The sequence below is a fragment of the Cladophialophora immunda genome (assembly GCF_000835495.1).
Source record: "Cladophialophora immunda strain CBS 83496 unplaced genomic scaffold supercont1.2, whole genome shotgun sequence".
Taxonomy (NCBI): domain Eukaryota; kingdom Fungi; phylum Ascomycota; class Eurotiomycetes; order Chaetothyriales; family Herpotrichiellaceae; genus Cladophialophora; species Cladophialophora immunda.
Window position 1 is genome coordinate 6171880 of NW_015622542.1, and position 16480 is coordinate 6188359.

General features: G+C 52.3%; 3 protein-coding genes across 4 annotated transcripts; all 3 read left to right on the forward strand.

Moving 5' to 3' along the window:
* The first annotated feature begins 6229 nt into the window (after positions 1-6229).
* PV07_04323 (uncharacterized protein) lies at positions 6230-8438 on the forward strand. Its single transcript, XM_016391116.1, has 2 exons — positions 6230-7667; positions 7735-8438. The coding sequence occupies exons 1-2, from the start codon at positions 6294-6296 to the stop codon at positions 8161-8163; spliced, it is 1803 nt and encodes a 600-aa protein (XP_016253018.1). The 5' UTR covers positions 6230-6293; the 3' UTR covers positions 8164-8438.
* Positions 8439-9258: 820 nt separating this feature from the next.
* Positions 9259-11326, forward strand: PV07_04324 (uncharacterized protein). The gene is made up of 2 exons (XM_016391117.1): positions 9259-9782; positions 9841-11326. Exons 1-2 carry the CDS (start codon positions 9764-9766, stop codon positions 11286-11288), a joined length of 1467 nt encoding a protein of 488 aa, XP_016253019.1. The 5' UTR covers positions 9259-9763; the 3' UTR covers positions 11289-11326.
* Positions 11327-12845: 1519 nt separating this feature from the next.
* On the forward strand, positions 12846-16282 carry PV07_04325. 2 transcript variants are annotated; one of them, XM_016391118.1, is made up of 4 exons: positions 12846-13415; positions 13464-13933; positions 14007-16097; positions 16159-16282. In XM_016391118.1, the coding sequence occupies exons 1-4, from the start codon at positions 12988-12990 to the stop codon at positions 16230-16232; spliced, it is 3063 nt and encodes a 1020-aa protein (XP_016253020.1). In that variant the 5' UTR covers positions 12846-12987; the 3' UTR covers positions 16233-16282. The 2 variants fall into 2 exon arrangements, with proteins under 2 accessions (XP_016253020.1, XP_016253021.1); XM_016391119.1 differs by having other exon boundaries at positions 12846-13933.
* Positions 16283-16480: the final 198 nt, after the last annotated feature.

The following is a 16480-nucleotide window of genomic DNA, read 5'->3' on the forward strand; positions in this document are numbered from 1 at the left end:
CGATACACTGGCAAGGAAGCATTCGACAAACACTGTGCTACTCAGGAGTATCAGAACCTCCTCAACGCCGGGGTCCTGGTTGACCTGCCGCAGCCTAAGATCTTGAAGCAATTGAAATCCATTTAGGGGGCGGTCTTAGAGCCTTCCATCACAATAACACTCATAAGGCAAAGTCAGTGACATACAATACAATCTCTTGATTTTCATAGAACAAAGTTCCAAGTTTGGAAATCTAGAGCGCTTCCAGTCCTCCAAATTGCTTTCTAAACATTTCAGCTGTGACAAGGAATATGTAACGTCCTACTAAAAAGAAGGAGCCGCCGCTGAAATTCTCATTACCTACCTGATTGTGAGGCCGAGGACTGAATTCAACAATGTCTGAGACTTCCCATCAAAACACTGAACATATCAAGGATTTGAGACACCACGCAGTTGGCGCAAGGTGAGGTGGTCCTGGAAAAGTTGCCCAAGTCAGAAAGCAAGCAGATTAATAGGATTCGTTGACTATGTGGATGATTGAGTCTCGCTTCTCTTCTTTATCTTTACTGATAAATTGTTGCCGTTTCCCATCCCCGACCATCTTAGGGACGTGTCTTCTGCACTGCGGTGAACCTCTACTGGCCATAAACTAGGGTTTCTGGACATTATGTTGTTTCCTCCTCAGACGAGCACGCACCAAGTACCCACCATGCTGCCTCATACCGTCAAGTCGAACCGGAGAATCGGAGCGGACCGCCCTTGACCCGGAGCCGCTCACCGTAGAAGTAGATGAAGGTGAGGATGCCTCCAGCCGCGACAATCACGGCCGCCTGAGTGCCGAAACTCGCGCCGTAACCAACGCTCAAGCCCCATGGCTGCTGGAAGTAGCCCACGGCAAATCCGCCCATGACGCGCATGAAGTTGATGAACGCCGAGACCTCCCCGGAAGCTTGGGGGTAGCATTCAAGGGCGTACGCGGTGATGGCCACGCTGGAGAGCATGGCGCCGAAGATGTAGATTCCCCAGCCGAATGCGATGCCCAGCCAATGCAGGTGATGCTCGAACGTCTGTCCGAGAAGGACCAGGCCAGGTACCATGATGACGGTCCCCAAGTACGTGACGGGCAAACGCGCCTCCGCTTTGAAGAGACCGTCATGGCGTCTGGTGTATCTTGCAGCGTTCCAGTCGTTCAGCCAGTGTCCGAGAACCTCTCCCAAGGTGACGCCTATGGCAGGGGCACTGAACCGGAGAAGGATCAGTCGCCGAATGGGATGAAAATGTTAGGGAAGCGAGACGTACAAATAGATGAACCCAGAGGCCTTGGGTCCAAATCCGTAACCTCCAACATCCTCAGGCGTCCCCAGGAGGACAGCGGCGGTGATGTTGACGCCGGTCGCCCACATGAAATAAAGGCAACTAGCAACTCCTTGTCAGTACGGTTTTGTGGGAAATGAGTGTCACACTCACAAGTAGACCAGGATTGGTAGCATCAGAGGCTTGATCAAAACAGCCCACAGCCTGCCAAAGGCTGGCAGGACGCCCATGAAGTAGCCTCTGTGATGTCTGATTTGCCATATTCCAACCACTCTCTGCCATCTGCTACCCCGCCGCGGCTGCTCCTCGACGGACACGTCCCTTCGGTACCAGGTTTCGTCGAGGAAGAGCAGCACCAGGACAAGATCAAGGCAAGTCGATGCCAGCGCAAGCCAGTAGAGCGGGCGCCACTCCGAGTCCAGTCCGGAAATCATAAAGTAGCCCAGCATCGGCCCAATGTACGGCGTGACGTAGAAGAAGAAGAGCCATATGCCGATCTTGCGGGCGTGTTCGTGGAGGAAGAACATGTCCTTGATGTAACACAGCGTCGTGGTTTGGCAGACCGTGAGGGTGGCCCCTTGCAACGCGCGCAGCGCATAGAACGTCTCGAAGTTGTCCGTCAAGCAGATCCCGAGCGTGAACAACAGGCTGGCGAGCACGTTCCAGAACACGACCGGCGCACGCCCCCAGAAGTAGCTGGGAGGGATCGCGAGCACGCCGCCCACTCCCCTGGGATCTGGTCAGATATCGAGTTGAAGCGTGAGAAAAAGGGGCGACCTACACCATAATCACTGCTAGATTCGTGGTGAAGTTCATAGAGTTGTACGACTTGCCCCAATGAAGCGCCTGAGGCAGGACAGCGGGAAAGCCAAGGCAAAGACTGAAGTCTCCGTTGCCCGCCAAAATCGACGTCGTGAGGAGGACGGCGTGCTTCTTCCACCATGGCCAATTGAGCGGATCGTTCGGGTCGTCACTGGGTTGCGGAATAAGAACAGTCTGCGAGTTTTTTTCTTGTTTCAGCCATTCTGAGCGTGATGCCTTCTCGAGCGCAAGCACTTACACGACCATCCGGTGCCAATTTCAAGCCTGCCGTGTCCGACCCATCTTTGGTGTTGATGGTGAGAAGGATCCCTTCACCTTCTTGAGCGGCCTCCTCGGTCGTGATGTGATGCTCTTCGTGAGCTGTTGCATGCGGCTTCTCTCCTATATCTTCGCAGTAGCCGACCCTCTTCTCTTCCTGAGAATGATCTTTTGAGCCAGTCATCTTAAAATCCTTGCCACAGCGTAGCTCGGAAGTACCAAAGTGGTTTGATCGGGCACGATAGTTAGTTGACTGGATCTCAGAGAGAATTCCGACCGTTAGGGAGCACGCACCATATATCCTGCAAGTATCTCCCTTACCTTTTATCAAGAATCAAAAAGGGGCTTCCCGTCTACTCGGCCGCTAGAGATGGAATAAAGGCGCTGGCCTATTGCACGGTGGAATGTCCAAATGCCGGCCTTCGGCCTATTTTGATGTATACCTAGGTAGCATGTACCGTGGACTTAGCTCAAATAGAGTTCGACACCGTTCCAGACCTTCTGTCGCCTTCACTTCCAAAACCGGAACACCGTTAGGGTAGAGGTCGGACCGAGGACAATCTGTTGCAGCCTCGAAGACAGTGAATACAACGAGCCTGGCCGATCAATCTTACCGGAAATATGGCAAGTCTTGAAGAAACGCTCTTGCGGATCCCAACTAGCCGAAATACCATCACTGTAGCCTTGATAGGTATGACAACTAAGAGTATTTACTTCGAGAATTATCGAGAATGAGCCAGAAAAGGTGGAAGAATCATGTTATTTGGCATAATAGCGGTGCAAGCCTTCTAGGTAGTTGTAGGATGTGGTGCTGTTCCTATTGTGACTCAACAGTAGACTATGGACTGCTAGATTCTGTTGTCTGTAAATGAGGTGCCTAGGCCCGTTTTCTCACAATGTCTGGCAGTCCAGAAGGCTCTCCATGGATCGTCACAAAGTATGGATCATAGACGGTGGTAGTTCGCTTGGTGACTTCTCCATCTGCATACTCGGGCCTTTTCAAAATGAAATGCTGGTCCCGGGAGCATTCAATGAATTCTCCATTAATAGATCTATCGTTCAAGCATTTCCAATACGCTCCAACAATGGTTGAGGCGGGAGTCAGTCTGATAGTCTGTTAGAACAAGAGAAGTCACAGGCCTCGAGCAAGGACTTACGAATCTTCGCCAAAGGTGTCCCGCATATGTTGGCTTATGAATTGAGTTGGCACCACGCCGGGACAGACTGTGTTGATAGTAATGTTTTCTTTCTGAGCAGAAGTCAATGTTTATTCGAAGATATGCCAATTTAGCACTCACGAACTGCAGATACGGCGCACAGGCTCGCACGAATCCATTGATCTGCGAAAATTTCAGCAAGAGGGCTCCACAAGTCCCTCTCCCACAAGACTTACTCCGGCCTTTGCGCCAGAATACTCAGGAAACGAGGCAACTGGGTGGACAGCTACCATACTGGACGTCGCAACAATGCTTCCGCCAGGGGTGGGATTCTGTCGCATAAAGTGTATAGCAAGTTGCACTCCATAGATTGTCGCCTTCAGGCAAACGTCCGTACATGACAGGTCTGGTTCCGGGGGGACCCTTGGAGAGACAAATTAGCGAAACCAAGGTAATAGCGGATAGCAGTCTGGTCGTACTCGGTTTTGCCCCGCCACTTCAGAATGTAAATCGAGCTCCTGTCGATGATGCCCGCATTCGCGCAGAGAGCATCGATACGGCCCCATTTCTGAAACGCGGCTGAGAATGCACTCGCTTGCTCATGGTAATGGCTGATATCACATTGACAGAACATGAATTTTTCTCCGAATTCATCAGAGAGCTTTTGAGCAAGGTGTGCTTGAGAGGCAATGTCAAGTGCACCGACTTTCCATCCTTCGCGGATCAGTTTTCGAGTCAACTCTGCACCAATACCCGACTAAATAGACTCATTGTTAGTCTTGAGCATCGTGGAATGTTTGCAAATGCATCTTGGGCAAGGCAAATCGCATCTGTGATAACTTACCACACCGCCGGTGACAAGAGCGACCTTCTCACCTGGACTGGACATGATCGTTTCAATGCCGAAGAATTTGGAACGCACATAGGCGGTTTTGAAGCTAACATAAACAATGTCATGTTTATAGCTAGACACAACCGTGCTGTAAGAGCTCAAACCTCGCCGATTCTCAGAGAGAGGGTTCGCAGTGCCCCCAGACTTTCGTCCCCGGATATCCCCAGGCCGCGGTAAGCGACCCCATTTACCCCGACAAACAATACGAGAAATCCAAAGTGCGAAATCTCACCGAGCAACCGAAACTCTACCGACACTCTTAGAACGCAACTAGGGATGCAAACGCTTGTTGATACCTCACACAGCGACGGTGGCAGGAGAATGAGTTGGGACCGACCAAGAGATTCCCCCGTTGTTGAAATATACCAGACTTAAAAGCGCCGAATTACAGTTTTCCGGAGTATGTGCTTCGTCAGTTACCAGCTCCTCCAGCACCCCGGGGAAGAGAGTGATTTCACTGACGACTTTCTCCGACCCTCACTGCCATGGCCACTAAACACCGATTCTACCGCGTAACGATCTTTGTCAATCGAGTTCCAGAGCTGAGTGAGGACGAGTTCCATAAACACTGGTCATCCACGCACAGAGAACTAGCAGAAGACTTACTTGTGAAGTATGGCATCGCAAAATATCGACAGGTCGGTGCCGCTTGGGAGAATGCATGTTGAAGGAGCTAACGAAGAAGCACACAGTACCATACACCATCAGCTCTCCTACCAGAAGCTGAAGCCAAGTGCCCTGGTTTAGACAAGCTCAACAAGCTGGGCTTTGATGGAGCGGCCGACTTCATCATGGCCGACATCGAATCCTTCTACAAGTTTCGTCAGGATCCATATTATAACTCGCATATCGATGCCGATGCAAAGATTCTGTTTGATTGGAACAGCGCCCGGTGGACTGTGGGATGGGAGGAAGTGTACGTAAAGGATGGACGCGTTGTTGAAATGCCGGATGGAGAGGATTAGCTCGGTCAAGTCTCCAGCTGAAGCTGAAACGACAACGTTTGACATGTGCTATCGGCTGTGACAGCGTAACCTCTGCTCCGGAGGGCGCCATGCTCATGCTGTGCTCTTCAAAAGAACAATGCTTGCTTCTGGTAATCAGATGCCTCCGCAAATCCACCTCGGCATCGTCCACTTCCCAATGCGGTGCGTATTCCGTGCCTTCGACTGATCGGGGTAAATGCTCCACCCCCACCTGTGTGATTGGGTTGGATTTTGAGGAGGCTATGCTGTACTCGTGCACTTAATTTTGTTACAGACCGCGGCGGCCTCTTCGACGAGCAGTCGTATTTCAAAGCCGTAGGCTGTGCTTGAGGGCGGCGGTAAGGGCAGAGGAACACCATCTTCGACAGATGCTGAGTTGTCATCGCACTCCTCTCTGAACAGACCAGCGCCTGAAGCGTACATAAATGGGACCAAATCGAGGGGCTCGGCGGTGGGAAAATATGCCGGGTAAAGGCTTGTTTACTGTGCACGCCCCCGACTCGTGCTGGAGATCCACTTTTCTCGTCCCTAGCCGTTGAGCTGTGAAGATCTTTGGTCGTCATCCGCAGCCTCATTGCTCGATCGGGTGTATAGGCGTCGATCCAGCCCCGCCCGCTAACTCAACTACGAGTGCCACCGAAATGCCAATTTCGGCTCCTGAAGAATTGTGTCACTTTGCCCCCCTTGCGATTGCTAGTCGCTGTCAGCGTCGTTACAGTGCTGGTGGATAGCCCGGAAGCAAGATGCAGATTAGGGAACCTCAGTGTGCTGTATAAGAGTCTTGCGCGTCTTCGCAGAATGGGATTGTTGAGAGTAGTGGCAGCGCCTATTCATCGCTTCGCCAGGGACCATTTACCCGCGAGCTGAGAGACTTGGTGTCTCGCCATGAATCAACAGTCACTCGTTTCACTCCTGCTCGCGCTGGCCGCGCTGCAAACATGCCCAGTTGCCTCTCTTGCGGTACCAAGGCCACCGACTTTAAAGAGCCGTTCACTCCTTCCCCCTTATTCGTTGCCGCAGGATGACCTGCTCGACTTGACAAGAGCAGTTGATATCGGGACAAAGCAGGCTGGCTACTTATACGGCCCTCCTGTTGCCGGTGGACCTTTCTTTCCCACCGGCGCCCTAGGTCTGGTCAGGGCCGCGGCCGATCAAGCAGAGATTCAGCTCGATGAAGCTCCGATCCTTGCGGCCGTTGCTGTCGATACGACCGACAGCTCGGTTTCAGCTCCTCAGTACAACGGCCTGCAGACTCTGGACGATTACACACTATTATATGACGGGCACTGGAAGGCGACTCTCCCATCTGGCCCGGTTCCAGGAATGTTGACCAATTACACTCAAGATCTTCTGTTCTCAATGGAACGCCTCTCGTTTAGTCCCTACCAGGTGAGGAGGCTCAATCCTGCCTCGGATACGTTGCAGTTCAGCGTCGACGATGCCACTGCGACGAATCTCACGGGCATGACACTGCAACAACTATTTGAAGACGGTCGGCTCTTCTATGCCGACTATCGAGACCAGAAAGATCTCACTCCCACCGATCGATTTTCCGCCGCTTGCGACGCGTTCTTCTATATTGACCAAACATCTGGAGATTTCTTACCCCTCGCTATCCGTACAAACGTGGGATCCAGCCTGATCTACACACCAAACGACGACCCCGCCGACTGGCTACTCGCGAAGATCATGTACAACGTCAATGACTTTTGGTTTGCGCAATGGAACCATCTTGCGAGCACCCACGAGGTTGTCCAGATTACATACCTAGCCGCTATCCGAACCCTGAGCGACAACCACCCCGTCCTTGCCTTGCTAAACCGGATCATGTACGAGGTATACGCAATACAACCGCTGGCGGAAACTCTTCTGTTCCTCCCTGGTGCGGCAGTCGATCAGGTCTTCGCTTACACCGGTACCTCCGCCCAAGACTACACCACCAACCTCTATATGAACGGTGGTAGTGGTCGCTTTCAGGCCAATTATTTTGAGGCCGACCTTCAATCTCGTGGATTGATCAATTCGAACTTTGGCCCGGCGTTGAAAAACTTCCCGTTCTACGAAGATGCTTCGACTATTTATAATGCGATCCATGCCTTCATGACTTCGTTTGTGAATTCATATTACTCCAAAGACTCAGACGTCACGGCCGACAATGAAATGCAAGCGTGGGTGAAGGAGTCACAAGGCCCCGCTGAGGCGATTGACTTTCCTTCGATCACGACCAGGAGCGCCCTGATTGATGCTTTAACACATATGGTGAGCACAAAGAGCTAATTGGCAATATCCCTACCCTATGGTCTCCTGCTGACGAAGTTCTGCTTAGGCTCATCTTGCCTCTACCTCCCACCACACGGTCAATACGAACGAGTTGCTCTCCGCCAGTTCTACATTGCCCTTCCATCCCCCATCTCTCTATCAGCCACCCCCGTCTTCGAAAGGGTTTACAAACGTGGTGGACTTCCTCCCGCCACTTGACAAGGTCGAAAGCCAATTCAGCGTGGCTGCCATTTTTGTCCGCCCCTTTTTCGTGGGCACGAATCGCACTCTGATGCACATGTTTGATGATCCTGCGACGCTCAGCCGCATGAATAGTGCCACTCAAGCAGCGGCCACGACGTTTTTCAACAGCATGCAGGCATTCAGTGGACAGGTTTCTTCGCGCACATTCGACGAAAATGGCCTGTCACAGGGGATGCCGTTTGTGTGGCAGGCCTTGGATCCCAATGTGGCGCCATTTTCTATCACTTCTTAGGATGGCTCATTTGAGCCGTCCCTATGACTGTCTTATACAATGTATTTTCAACATCCATGTGATTAGGGGGCATGATTTTTTTTGTTTTTCCCCTGCAGCAGATAATAGTTGGATTCCAAACTTCGTTATTCCCCCCGAATCCTGAGCAATTGCTGTGGAAAATCCATCCCCCTTGTCAGCTTTTAGGTAAACCAGAAGCGTAACAGCAACGCGTCCGATGCAGCTTGCAAGGGAGCGGTCCCGGAACTTTCTCGTCATTCACTCGAATGGGACAGAGGGGGGGTTCTGCGTTCTTCGAGATCTACAGAGCTCCTTCTAAACCCACAAGCTCTGGAACTCGCTAACACTTTTCTTCAAGGCCCTGCCTGCAGTTGTGTTGGACACACGTAAGCTATGTCCTTCACCATACCTAGTGAAAGACTTGATGCGTCGCGACGAAATGGCCTCTCTTCCCTTATTAGGCCTACTGGAGCTCGAGTCAGGAGTCAGGGCTCCAGCTGAGTCGGCACTCTGTATCCGCAATCCTGATATTGGGGGCCATCGAGTGGGTTATTGGAAAGTCTTATTTCCCAACCTGTTGGTCACTTTCGACAGTCCCCACGGAATATTCCCAGAGAGATTTGCAACAACGTTTACTAGGCCGGATTTGCAAGGTCGAGAGTCGAGCCCGTTTGTTTCAGAGTTGGATCCTCGAGGAGCAGGCTCTGTAATACGGCGTTCCTATGACTCCATATTGCATGCTAACTCCTGACTTTGGTTAGTCGGCGGACTAGTCAGTGGTGATCAACAGCAGATGTTTTCTTCCCCGCACACCATATCCCTGTTCTCTCTGATATCCATATCAACAATCATGCAGGTCCAAGGGACCAGGAGCCACTCTTGGGCCTGGTTCTGATTCGCTGCTCCCTGTTAGCTTCAGGCCTCACCAGCCTTCTAGCCGTGGGAATGGCGACCGCGTCTGATCTCCCGGACGCCACCTGGGAGCCACCAGCGCCTGGTCCAAACTGCCTGCGTTCGAACTAGACGGCGACCAACTGCTCGGTACCGGGGCAGGCTTGTATCAAGCCTTGCTGTCGCAAGAAGCCGTTGTAAAAGGATCTGCTGTCGCGCAAGAAACGCTACAGGGAAGCAGGAGGAGGCGTTCCTCCATCTCCATCTTCATCGGTGTCCTGGTGGAGCCCCTGCGCCAGCCTCCTGCCCAAAATCCTGCGCAAATCCTCCACAAGCTCTCTTCTCCATAAGCCCGGCGACACTCTTTTCATACGTCGTTTCTCTGCGAGGACATTTCGCCTTTTCGTTTCTCGCCCCTGCCGTTTTGTACAATAATCGGCCCCCCTTGACGCTGCTGCTTCCTGGTGATCCAGCTTCGAAACGTCGTTCCCAGCAGTGTCCAGTGTACAGGTACATTGAGCCCTTGCGAAGCATCTTCTACAACGAGTTATGAATGTTTCATAGCGCTACAGATCACGGCGACTTTTTCTGCATCGTTGTCGCACACATCCAAGACGGGGGACATGCTCTCTTGCTCCTAGCGTCCAGCGCCCAAGACTCTCGCTTGTCCAAACATAAATAGACGAGCTGCGTCGCGATCAGGTTCAAAATGGTCGACACATTGCACCGTGAGTACACTCTGACACGACGACAACGGGCGCGCGTACTGAGCACTCGTCCTAATAGCACCTCCTTCGGTCATCGCTTCTTGGCCCAAACCGAACTATGTCAATCCCGACACCAGAGGGCCGGGCCTGGTGTACATGTGTATCATATTCGCCGCCATTGGCATCATCACATGCACGGCCCGAGTGTACTCGCGACTGTTCATCACCAAGGCGCCGGGCTTGGACGATCTCCTGGTGGTCGTCGCCCTGGGGTTTCTGACGGCCTTGACTGTGCTGGTCATCATCGGCAATAAAGACTACTACAACGGCCGGCACGTGTGGGACATCCCGCCCGACAGCTTCGTCGGCGGGCGTGCCAACATCTGGGCCAGCCTGTGGTGTTATGTGATCGGGATCACCTTGATCAAGATCTCGGTGCTGTTGTTCTACCGCCGCCTGAGCGTCAAGTTCAGCCGGGCCTTCCTGATCGCGACCTGGGTCGGCATCATTTACAACATCTTGTACTTTCTCTCCTTCGGCCTGACGCTGCTGCTGCTCTGCAACCCCCTCCACGCGTATTGGGACAGCTTCAACCCGGTCTGGGCCGCGACGCACCACTTCCACTGCGGCTCCGAGAGTGCGGCGCTCCCCGCGTCCTCGGCGTTCAGTGTGGCTGGGGACTTCTACAGCACCCTGCTGCCACTGATCTTGGTGTACTATCTCGAACTGCCTCGTCGCCAGAAGATCGCGTTGTACGCCCTATTTGCGCTGGGGTTCATGGCAGTCGCCGCCGGGCTGGTCCGGACGGTCCTGATGTACAACCTGTTGAACGTCGACTACGACTTCACGTGGGAACTGTGGCTGACCTGGATCTGGGCGGTCCTGGAGCTGTACCTGGCGCTCTTCGCAGCCAGCGCCCCGAGCTTGAAGCCGTTCTTCCGACACTTCTTTGTGGAGTCGATCAACAGCTTCGCGCGGGGCTCTAGAAGACGCGCGGAATACGGCAACAACAATAGCAGCCAACGGGCCGGGGCAGAGCCAATGTCGGGAAAGGGCTCAGGAGGAGGGACAGGCACATTCGCCACGGGGGGAACCAAGGGCGACGTCAGCGTAGACCTCTCAGCCGACATCGAAAGGGGCCGAGGAGGCCACTGGGAAGAACCCGCCGACGAAAGGATGGAGTCCCGGCAGAGCTGGTTCCTGGCGGACAACGACGAGACCGGGACGAAGCATTTCGAGCTGCGCGCCAGCCAGGACGGGAAGAAGATGATCCCCATGCGCGTGTACAAGCGCGGGGACTACCACGACTACAACTACAACAACCACTACACCGTCCCCGAGGGGACTCCTTCAGACCCCTTCGCCGACGTCGAGGACCGCGTCCACCGCTCGAACTCGGCGGCGACGGCGCTGCCGCAGCGGCCAGACTGGCCATTGGCCCTGCCCACAATGGGGACCGAACCGCACCATGAACCGCGCGAGTTCCTGGCCAATCCCCGGCTTTCTACGTACAAAGAAAAGATATAAAACATAAAACATAGTCAATAGAAACTCGTCAAACCAGAGTATACTCCGCACGATCTATCAATTTTCCCCTAGCAGCAGTCACAGACGAAGCTGAGGTGGGCATAGAGTAACCGTGTGCAGTCCTGTGTCGTTTACCACCCATCCACTGTCATAGTCCATGCGCGTTCAGGAGATCACGCAGGGGACGTGAGTAGCCTCGCTTAGCCATCGAGTCTGACAGAGGTAGGGGTAGTTTAGTAGTAGAAGATAGCGGTGGTTTGGTGTTGCAGACTCGTAAATGTTCTGCCGCCGTGATCCCTAGCCACGTTTTTGTCCATCTGCAACACCACGAGTCGCCCGGCCCAGGGTCGTTTTCCATGGGTTATTGCTCCGGCTTTGGCTTAGTCGGGGGCGATCTCGTATCATCTAGGAACTGTGGATTTCGTGATCGTCGGCGCATCTCTGCGGTGTGCGTGATCCTGGCATCGGTTCCAAGGGCGTCTCCGGCACATAATTACATGAAAATAACTGCCATAGTTGGTTAGAACCTTGCTGTGCTGGGGCGTTGCTTTTGGTAGCATTTTTCATCGTTTCGGGGGTTCCCGTATTGCCCTCATGTTTGGAGTGAAAGGTTCACCGAACGTCCATGTGCAATGCCCGTGGGCTGGAGAGTCCCAGGCCGATCGAGCCGGGAATGTACACAGATGGTCGACTGTGACTCGGCTGATATAAGGACTGCTGGGTGTATCTCCCTCCTACTCGGTCCCAGGCCCAGCAATCGACAGTCCGTATTAGAGCCGAGCAGAAAGGCGTGCGCCGACTCCGTTGAAGTGAGCTTGGACTGTGCTCTGACCGAGAGATAGCTTTCAATCTGAATGTTCAATGATGGCCCCAAGATAGTTGCTGTAGTTGCTGGGTTCCAACAGTTGAGTTGATATCAAGGGGAAGGAACAGAGCGAGGTCAAGGCATCCCTCTTACTTCAAAATAGGCTTAGTCTCCAAACCAGGGAACAGGCGGCCGTCTCGCCCTGTAGCTCCGAGTCTTCGACCATCAAAAGCTTCGTGGGCTTGATTCTGGAGGCTACCTACTCAACGTATCTGATCTTTGCCTGAAGGTCAGTGCAGCTCATTCTTTGTTGAGTGAAGATGGCAGCTACAGCCTCAAGACGGGCAGACGACCTGTGGCGTCGCGACATTCCCAGCAATCTTGCGGTCACCGGCGTCATGCACCACCATCCCCTCGAGTCTCCTCTCTTCAGCACTCCTCCATACCTCGAAGCCCTTCTCTGCCCACCTGATTGCAGTCCCCATTGCAGCCGCTGTACGCCTCGCAAAGCGCTCAGATGTTGACAAGCTCGTGATGGAGACCCCAGACAAAATGGACCTTTCCGATCAGCCTGCACTGTGGCTTGCCGATGTAAGCAGATTCGGGCAAACGCAGCGCCTATGGTGTCACGTTCTAGGCCATGCTTTTCCAGCCAACAGCGTTCTTTGGTTTCTCGCACTTGCGAGGCGCATACTGGGCTGTGCAAGCTGCGCCTAGAACTAGTCAGGCTCGAACTACTACTGGTCCAGCGTAATTCTAAGCTATCAGCATCCTTGTTGGTGGGAATGGGAGCTGCACCTCAGCTTGCCTACTATCTTTTGACGTCCCAGCAGCCTTCTCTCGATTTCTGATCAAACGCTTTTGCTTCGTGAACAGCAAATATTTTCGGAAACGATGCTTGATCCGCTTTCCGCGATCGGTCTGGCGTCGGCCATAGTGCAGTTCGTTGATTTCAGCGCCGAAATCATCCAGGGCGCGCGGGAAGTCTATGGCTCCATGTCTGGCGCGACTGAGCGCAACCGGAGCCTAGAGGTTGTTGTGGGCCAAACGAGAGATCTGATCTCAAAGCTCAATGCTCCGGGCCACTCGCAGCAGAGTGAGGATGAGAAGGCTCTCCGCCGCGTGGCCAACGAATGCAAGATTCTGGCACAACAGATTCTCGATCTGCTTCAGAAGATCAAGGCAAAAGATCCCAACTCAACTCTCCAGGCTGTCTGGGCAGCACTGAAGAATCAAAAATATAAGAGAGAGCGATCGGAACTGGAAGAAAGACTGGAGAGTTGTCGGAATCACCTTGAATTCCAACTAAACTATTTGACCAGGTTGCTCCCTTTACACCTTGATCGGTGCAGAAGATAACTAATTGACAGTGCCGAGACCAAGGCCGAATTGAACAAACTGACAACCTCTACGGAAGGTCACGCTGAGAAACTTACATTTCTTCAAAAGGATGTTGAGCAACTTCGCTGTGGAACCAGGGTTACGTCCTTGAGCCCGGAAGCTCAAGACCAAGTCCAGAAGCTCTTGCAGATCTCAGACGAAGCTCTCCAGAGAATCAAACAGCAGGTTGTTTTAAAGAACCTCGCCTACAGTGACATGGAAACAAGATTCGAAGAAGTGTCCGAAGAACACAGCAAAACCTTCGAGTGGATTTTTGGAGACACCACCCAAGATAACAACCCGGACTGTGACGGACCCAGCCAGGAGTCATTTGTGCATTGGTTGTCAGCCGGAAGAGACATCTTTCACATATGCGGGAAACTAGGGTCCGGGAAAAGCACATTGATGAAGTTTCTGTGTAACCATGATCGCACAGAAACTGAACTACAGCGCTGGGCGGGTAAGTCGCAAGCCGCGAGGGCAATATATATTCATATCGATTCTTCAACAACTAAAACTAACAGTTCTCGAAGGTGGCCGAAAACTGATACGTGCAAAGTTTTTCTTCTGGAGGGGAGCTACAACAAAAGAACAAAAGTCTTTGACTGGCCTTGTTCGATCCCTCCTCTATGAGACGCTGCGTGCCTGCCCTGAACTCATCCCCGACACGTTGCCCGGTCTCTGGGCTCAGTTGGAGTCGTTATCCTGGCAGGTGGATATGAGGCTCGATCTCAGCAAACTGCAGATCCGAGCAGCAATCTCCAACCTTATCACACATCGGGACTTGTACAAGGAACACTGTTTCTGCTTCTTTATTGATGGTCTGGATGAATTTGAGAAGACTCATGAGGACGGTTATGGAGATCTCATCAGGTTGCTCAAAAGTTGGTCTGACGCAGCCCCAGACGCCGTCAAAATCTGTGTTTCAAGCAGAGAGGACCTAGTCTTCATGGATGCCTTCTCTACCAAAAGAAGATTTCGCCTTCAAGACCTCACGAGAGAAGATATTCAACGTTATGTGCGAGATAAATTGCCGCTCGGAGCCGACGAAAAAGGTGAAGACTTGGTCGAAAAGATAACTGAACGAGCGGATGGAATCTTCCTCTGGGTGGCTTTGGTGGTCAAGTCAATTCGGGATCAGTTGGACGAAGGCTATGATCTATCTGATGTCGAACAAGAGCTCGACCGACTTCCCCGCGAGTTACACGAACTCTTTGAATGTCTTCTCAAGTCGATTAGCATTTCAGGTCGCAAGAGAGCTCATCGCACCTTTGCAATGGTTCTGAAGCTGAGACATTACAAAATCAACATGTCGTTACTGGCGTATTCTTTTCTAGGAGAATATGAAAAGGAACCGGCATTCGCCATGGAAGAGTCCTTCCCGTTCTCGAATATGGATGACGATACTAGGAGAAGTCGAGAAGATCTTGCACGCAAAAGACTGTATCGGGACTGCAGGCGGCTCCTCGAAGTGAAACAAGATCCTGCGCGTAAAAGAATGCCTTGGGACCCCCAGCCGCCTCTGGGACTGAAACAAGACGAGACGATCATCACAATCACACATCGCTCCATTTTGGAATTCCTTGAAAGTCAGCCTGTCAAAGACGAGATGAGGTGCATTCTTGATGGCTTTAGCACGGAAGATGCAGTTTCTCAACTCTCCCTTGCGGAGTTGAGGTGCGAAAGGGGAAAGATTTCCCCTAGGTTCTTAAGTTTGGTCGTCTATAACCTGCTTAAGATGCGGCACCAAAGCAACGTTGACCAAGAGCCGTATCATTTCCAAGAGGCTCTAAGTTCCATAGTGAGTCACCACAGTGGGACGGACTTGGAGACGCAAATGAAGGATTTCCCATGGATTGCAACTGCCTGGAGCGAGGCTTGCCCTGGGGCAGGCATCGTTAATGGATCGATTAAATCCAAAAGCCCTGAGAATTTCCTCGCATCTCCTCTCTATGTTTCAGCATTCTATGGAGCGTGCGAATATGTCATCTGGAAGATAGAGCGCGACCCAGCCATTATCGAACATACTTCGAACAAAGGCGCCATTGTCTGCTACGCTGAATCTGGGCTCTGTTTTTCCGAAAACCATCACAAGCAGCTGAAGCTTCTAGAGCTCCTTCTGATCCGAGGTCTTTCCCCCAACACTGTCATACACACTCACGCTGGGAATAGCAACTTTGAAGGGGAATTGAGTTTCTGGCAACATTTCATCCTTTTTACTGTGATCGTGTTCGATCCTTGGTCCAATAAAGAGAAAAAGGACGTTGGCGAATTAGTTGAAAAGTTTCTGGAACATGATGCAGACCCTCATTTGTGGATTTTGCTGCTTCCAAGACCTCCAACTGATGACTGGGCTGATGAGCCAGATTTCGTTTTCAGGGTGACCCTTGCAAGAGAGCGATGCAAGACTATAGAGGTGATGTTTTTCCGACATTACAGGCCGAAGCACCAATGTCCACTCCCAGTTGAAGAGGGTGAAGAGGTTTCGCTTCGACAAATTCTTGAATTCTGGGCATTCGACAACGGGGAAGCAATTCTGCAATTGCTCGATCGGAATGTGCAGCGACGGGAACTGTTGGCAACAGTGGCCAACGAGGCACACCAAGTCCTTTTATTCGTATTGGGCAAGTATTTGTCCCTCACTATCCTGTGGTAGTAGCGATCAACTTCTGACGACCGATCTAGGTATACTTCTGGCCCTTGTCTTACCTCGACTGTGGGCTATGGTCACAACAGAGTTGAGTTCACCAGCTGGGTGAGAGGCGGAAGAATTCTGAAAGCTCCAGCTGAAAGGGCTCATTCAATTCCGTGGCGATCTATAGTTCTCCCCGCGTCGGTGGAGTTCGTCTGAATATCAAGGGACAACTGAGAAGTAGTACAATGCAGAAACCTGGGAACCTCTACTGCGATCGACGCCATCTGGCACTGCAGGCGAGGCATCGCCCTTTACGCAAGCCAATGTATAGATATGTATTTATAGAGACATAACCAACACGATCCCATGCCA

Excerpts from the sequence above, each read along its gene's own strand:
- PV07_04323 (XM_016391116.1), top strand. The coding sequence starts at position 6,294 with ATGAATCAACAGTCACTCGTTTCACTCCTGCTCGCGCTGGCCGCGCTG. Across the intron at positions 7,668-7,734 it reads TTGATGCTTTAACACATATG|GCTCATCTTGCCTCTACCTC; the intron begins GTGAGCACAAAG and ends AGTTCTGCTTAG.
- PV07_04325 (XM_016391118.1), top strand. The coding sequence starts at position 12,988 with ATGCTTGATCCGCTTTCCGCGATCGGTCTGGCGTCGGCCATAGTGCAG. Across the intron at positions 13,934-14,006 it reads TGAACTACAGCGCTGGGCGG|GTGGCCGAAAACTGATACGT; the intron begins GTAAGTCGCAAG and ends CAGTTCTCGAAG. Across the intron at positions 16,098-16,158 it reads AGTCCTTTTATTCGTATTGG|GTATACTTCTGGCCCTTGTC; the intron begins GCAAGTATTTGT and ends CGACCGATCTAG.